At 48.2% G+C, this 6,615-nt stretch overlaps 1 protein-coding gene across 1 annotated transcript; it reads left to right on the top strand.

Annotated features, from left to right (window-relative positions):
- The first annotated feature begins 2,160 nt into the window (after positions 1–2,160).
- Positions 2,161–2,799, top strand: LOC121277773 (ribonuclease H-like). The gene has a single exon (XM_041187409.1). The coding sequence runs from the start codon at positions 2,161–2,163 to the stop codon at positions 2,797–2,799; it is 639 nt and encodes a 212-aa protein (XP_041043343.1).
- The last annotated feature ends 3,816 nt before the right edge of the window (positions 2,800–6,615 follow it).

A 6,615-nucleotide genomic window follows, 5' to 3' on the forward strand; every position in this document is an offset into this window, starting at 1 on the left:
CCAGGATAGATAACCACATAGGGAAAACTAAGATAAAAGTGTTGGCAGTGGAGGTTACAGACCCCACAGTGACGGTGGCCACCGCGACAGCCATCCTAAACCCAAGGTGTGCTTTAATTGTAATAACCCAGGGCATAAGCAAAATGAGTGCAAAACCCCAAGGCAAGACAACTGCCGGCACTGCTGCAATTGCCATAGGCTAGGTCACACAGAAAGAGACTGTTGGGCAAAAGGTGGAGGGGCCAAGGGGAGGGGACCCTGACAAAATAAGGCAACACAAAATCCCAACAGCATCTCAGCGAATCTGATAGACATGTCGAACCCCCAACTGATCAGAATCATTGAGAACCTGACCAAGACAAAGCCCCAGTAGGTAGCATCGGCCTCTGAGGAAGGAACCGATCCTCACACATACATAACAACATTGTTAGGAGGCCAGCAATGTAATATGTTAGTAGACACGGGGGCATCGTTTTCCATAACTGATTTAGATTTGCCATTGACCAGACATTCTATAACTATTCAGAGAGTAGGGGAACAATGAGTAACAGCATACAAAAGCCAAACCCAGGTGCTAGAAATAAAAGGGTTGTTAATCCCAGCCCAATTCTGGGTCTGTAAGGACTCCGAAGGTACAATACTGGGGTAGATATATTTTAAAAATTAGATGTACTAGTAGACCCTAGGAGTAAGCAGATAATTTGGACAGATAACCAGGAGAAGATACAGAAAACAAAGGGGAGACAGGCTCTAGCCAAAAATTTAACCATCCTGGGAAGTGCCTCAGTCATAACAAGGGATTGGTCCGGGGGCGGGATATACAGACTCCTGTGCCAGGTACTACCTGAGATATGGGCAAGTACCAAACAGGACTGTGGGCTAATTGATACCCCACCAGTGGTGGTCCCAGGCCCACAAACAATACCTCATAAAACCAAAGCCATGAAGGCTGTGAAGTGAATTGTGCAAGAACTCGCAGATCAGGGAATCCTGAGGCCAACCACCTCGACCACCAATTTCCCAGTATGGCCGGTCAAAAAGCCCAATGGGTCATATCGATTGATGGTAGACTATACAGTCCTGAACAAGGTAACACCACGGGAACACCCAATACTATCAAGACCTGCGACCATCTTTAATAGGTTGAAACCCAAACATAAAATATTTACAGTTTTAGATATAGCCAATGGATTTTGGTCAATACCACTGGACCAGGAATCCCAAGATAAATTCGCTTTCACAGTGGGAGGGAGACAGTATACCTGGGCGAGGGTCCCACAGGGATTCCACAACATCTTCCAACGGGTCATGAGTGAGAAGCTGAGTCAGTGCGACGTAGAGCCATACAACAGTACAATCTTACAATATGTAAATGATATCCTAATAGCGTCAGAATCAGAAAGGGGCCACATTGGAGCTCTCTTGGTAGTCTTAGGGACACTGAAAAATGCTGGATTCAAGATAAACCCCAAAAAGGCATAAGTAGGGCAAACACTGGTTAGGTACTTAGGACACGAGATCAGTCAGGGAAACAAGATCCTACCATAGGACAGGAAAATGGCCATCGTGGCCATGCCTTGCCCCACCACAGTAAGGGGGGTCCAAAAGGTCATGGGGCTGTTCAACTACTGCTGCAACTTCCTACCCCAGTTTGCAGCAACGGCCGCACCAATACAGAGGTTAGTAAAGGGAGGAAAGCCCGGGACAGAAAAGATCGAATGGGGACCAGAGCAAGAGACAGCATATACAGAGTTGAAGGCTGGTCTCATGTCAGCACCAGCCCTCAAGCTGCCTGACATGTCCCGACCGTTCCATGTTTCCAGCAGTATAGATGGGGATTTTTACCATGAAGTAGTGACACAACAATGAGGAGAAAGTATGAGACCTGTAGCATATTATTCCACACAGCAGTCCCCTGTAGTGAAGGGACTGGCCAGGCGCATGGCAGCGCTAGACTGTGCCGTGTGGGCAGTCTGGTGAACCTGTCACCATGTCTGGACAAATAATACTGCACACCCAGCATACTTTAGTGAAGTTGTTAAACACTGGGAAAACGAAAGCAGTGTCAGACTCCAGATGGGCGGCGTGGGAAGCTGTGTTACTACCAAAGATAAGGCAGTACCGATAATAAGGGGTACTAAAGTTAATCCAGCAGACGGAATGATATCTGAAGGGGAAGCGCACCAGTGTCAGATGAGATTAGACCAAGAAGTGGAGGGGGGCATCTCAAATGAACCACTTGAGAACCCAGATTTGACCCTCTACGTGGATGGATCTAGAAGATACATAAACGGGCAATTTTGGACTGGGTGGGCAGTCGCAGACCAGAACGAAGAGGCTATCTTAAAAGGGGGATTGGAAGGGACTCTGTCAGTTCAGATAGCCGAACTGATTGCCCTTACAGAGTCCCTCAAAGCGGCTAAAGGCAAGAGGGTGAACATGTATACTGACAGCCGGTATGCATTCGGGGTAGTCCACGACTACATGGCAGCATGGAATAGGAGGAACTTCATTACCTCAGGAGGGGGACACATAAGGCACGAGAAGGTAGTACAAGAGTTAGTGGAAGCAGCTCGGGTGCCCGCAGAGGTAGCAGTTATTAAAATACAGGCGCATAGGAAGGTGGAAAACCAGCAACAAAGGGGTAATATGCTGGCAGACGCAGTGGCAAAAGAGGCAGCCGAGAAAGAAGAACCGCGCATAGTCCGAGTGGCTGCATATAGCCCAGAGGAGATGAATGTGCAGAAATTACAGGGATACAGGTCCCGAGGAGAAGGGGCCACTCTGGGAAAAGACTGAATTTGGAGGAAAGGGTTGTTAGCAATGGCCCTGAATTGTATACAATACACCCTGTTGAAACTGTAACACGAACCAGAACACAGCAGACGGGGCAGTATGCTCAGTAGACTGCTTCAGAGCTGGTGGTGGACTAGCATTGGCAGGGATGTAGCCAAGTATTGTCAGAGATGCATCATTTATGCCCAGCATAACCCTGGCAAACCGATCAAAGTAAGGCTATCACACCAGCTGCACCCCAAGGGCCCTGGGAAAACTTACAGACAGATTTTACAGGACTCCTTCCCGACAACAGGGGAAAGAAATACTGCCTGGTCATAATCGACCAGTTCACTAGATGGTTGGAGGCTTTCCCCACCAGGGACTGCAGCGACACCACGGTCACAAAGATCCTCACTTTTGAAGTAGTACCAAGGTGGGGAATCCCTTCACAGATAGATTTGGATCAAGGAACGCATTTTACGGGCAGTATTATGAAAAGGATGTGTGAACTGCTCGGGGTAAAACAAAAATTTCACGTACCGTACCATCGACAAAGCTCAGGAATGGTAGAACATATGAACTGCACATTAAAAAACGCTATTGGAAAGGCAATCACAGCAACTGGTAGGGGATAGGTGGATGTGCTCCCCTACATATTGATGCGACTGAGGGCTACCCCTAACAGGACAACCGGGCTAGCCCCTTATCAGTTGATGATAGGGAGGGCTATATGCTTGCCAGAGGGCATAGCCACCGGAAGCGAGATATGGGACCCATCAGAGATAAAATTAAAAAATATATTAAGCAATTGGATGGACAGCTAAAGGAATTGCAACAGGAAGTGAAGGACCAACAGGATATCAGGGATTTAGAGGAAAGGACAAAAGGCGGACCCCCGTCACCACCGGCTGAGGTCGGAGACATGGTGTTTGTTCAAACCATCCCTAGCCAACCAGGCTTTGCCTCAAAATGGACTGGACCGTACAAAATTATTTTGACCAGCGATTCATGTGCCTGCGTCGATATGAAGGGAAAGGGTAGGTGGAAACACTGGTCGCAACTGAAAAGGTATGATGTAAGTAAGAAAGACTTAATTACCGGGCAGTGGGGGGAAAACGGACAACGAACAGTCCATACTGTGTTAGCTAAGTGGTTTAGGATTCATTCCCAATCTGAAGGACTGGCCATCCGAAAGACAAAAGGGGAATCCTCAACTATGGGGAGGGTCACCATGGGTTGTGCACAAGGAGGGGTGAAAAGGAGAAAGCTGCCTCTTATATACAACCTAACCCCTGGTGATCACCAACAGTATGCTTCGTTACAGAAATAACAATAACTGGGTAACCTCCAAGATGGAAAAAGCTGGGTGTTGATAATCATTGCCAGGGCCCTGGCTATCGCAGCCACCGGCATACAGGACATAAACCATGAAGCAGTGGCCGGTATGGGCTTATTCTACAAAAATGTCAGCGACGGATATTGCGTGAAAGGAGGTGTGGACGTCATAACGGAAAGGTCAATGCTCTTCAAATGTGGCACCGGAATGAGCAATGGAGAGAGCCTAGGGCAGAGCTCGGATATGGGAATGGAACTCTAATGGAAAAATGAGGGCCCAATATGTTTCCAGATCAGCGATGGTTCGGAGGGACCCTGGACATGTGCGAAGTGGGCACAGGTCCAGATACAATGTATGAGAGATTTTTCACAATTTACCTTCACACCCTGGGACAACAACAACTGGAGTCACTGTCCCAGGGAGGAGGACTTGGAAATGACGGATACCTGGTGTTGGATCTTGAGGCCTAAACATGCAGAGTTGACTACAACGGCGGATCCCCGGACCAACACCACCCCGCTATCACAGGACACAACGATACCACAGAGATTATCTTGCCCAGACATGACCCCTGGGCCACAGAATGGACTGCTACTGTATACGGACAGTGAACTATTGTATGATAACGTTAAACATGAAATTGTACCGGTAATTGTGAATTGTGAACCAGTATACAACTGCCTGAGTATTGCAGTATCCAAGCGCCCCTACAAAAACTATACAAATTACTGAGTAAGGCTGTGATTAATCAGGCGGCCGACACCATGGGCGCCACTAGATTCAGGGGACATGCTGCTTTCCACTGCCAGAAGAGAGGGTTAGTTAACAATATACTGACAGGGGTGAACACAGGGACTTCCCTGTAAACTCTCTCGACATTCAAGGAATCAACTCCGAGGTCACGAATCTTAAAGGAATCATGAGGCAGCTGCTCATAAGAGCAGCGAGGGGCGGTGAAATGGCAGCTGCGCTAGGGGGCAAGAGTGTGGCATTGGAAAGCGTACAGATAATAGAGACCCATGCTAAAACCACCTACCAATGAATAGAAAGTGGGAACGACAAGAGGAAAACACCCAAAAAAGCCAGCTGTGCCACGCTTACGCCCAGTGGATGATCAGGCAATTAAGACAAATCTGGCCCAGATCCAAAGGGGGAGGTGCCGGGCTGGATCAACAGTACCCGGTGGCGGGGGATGGCCAAGAACCCTGGCGTCATCGATGCCTGTACATTGAAAGGAATGACCAGGGTGTATCTGGTGATTCAGAAGTGCACCACAAATCAAATGAACGTGATAGGCATGGTATTGACAATCCCCTCAGTCACAGCAGACACGGGCCCGTACCCTCAGTAACAAGTGGAGAGCATTGGGTTAATCCGAGACAATGACTCCCTCTGGTACTACCCCATAGACATGCATGCCATACGTAAGAATGAGGGCATACACCGGGTATCACTGAGAGGGTGCAGGAGGAAAGGTAGCCTTACGATTTACCCCCATCCAGTCGGAATGGCAGGGGGGGCGGTGGGGGGCTGGGGGCTGGAGGAATGCAGGTACAATCAAACAGAGGGTTGTATGTTAGAAATTACCCACAGAGAAAACTATCACACCCGCTCAGGATACAAGGGAAAGGGGGAATACTGTGTGACAACTACTGAGCAATCATATACATATGGGAGCCTACACTGCAACATCACCACCCCCAACTTCTGCTTTAAACCCCAGCTCCCAGATACTATCGGACACGCGTGAATGGTGTACATCCAACAAAGGGGTCAGGTCTCAGTCAATGCCTCCAACACGCTCCACAATACCCTGGAACAGTATGAGGAACTTAAGCAGGCTCCAATTTCCAACCTTCCCGAAAGTCTGAGAGATTAAAGGTGACTTACGAAAGGTGATGAAACGGTATTACATGTTACAGGGGTGTTTAAAAGGCTAATCAATGATACAGAAGAGCAATTGAGAGATCTGACATGGTAGGAGCAAGTGTGGGACTGGGGGCTGAGTGTGGATATACACCCCTGGATAAGAATAATCTCTCATATATTCATCGCAGTGCAGCTAGTGTTAGCATTGGCGTAGGGGATTGCAGAATATCGCACCTGTAAGAAGAAAGCCCTTAGACATAGGACAAAAATAATGTTAAAGGAGCAACAACGGCTGCTGGGACAGGACACAATATTAATGTAGCAGGGTCCCAGCCTCCCGCCACCGGAAAGACAGGAGTCTCGGACATTAGGAAGCTTAAAAACTTGGGGAGAGGTCCAGGTGATGCCATGGCCCATAGGACTTGCTCTGGTTGGCACCACTGGAGTCATGACAGAACCATCGGATGCAGATTAATTGGCTAGCTTAACCTAATGGTTACGCACCCAAAAGAGGGCACTGACGGTGCAGAAAATTTGGATTTATTTTAAAGTGCCAGCCAGACCAGCAGCTAGGGCGCCAAAGCATACACAGACAATCACAGCCTTATACAAAAGCTAAAAACTTGTACAAA

The sequence above is a fragment of the Carcharodon carcharias genome, chromosome 5, assembly GCF_017639515.1.
Source record: "Carcharodon carcharias isolate sCarCar2 chromosome 5, sCarCar2.pri, whole genome shotgun sequence".
In the NCBI taxonomy this organism is placed as follows: Eukaryota; Metazoa; Chordata; class Chondrichthyes; order Lamniformes; family Lamnidae; genus Carcharodon; species Carcharodon carcharias.

Excerpts from the sequence above, each read along its gene's own strand:
- LOC121277773 (XM_041187409.1), top strand. The coding sequence starts at position 2,161 with ATGATATCTGAAGGGGAAGCGCACCAGTGTCAGATGAGATTAGACCAA.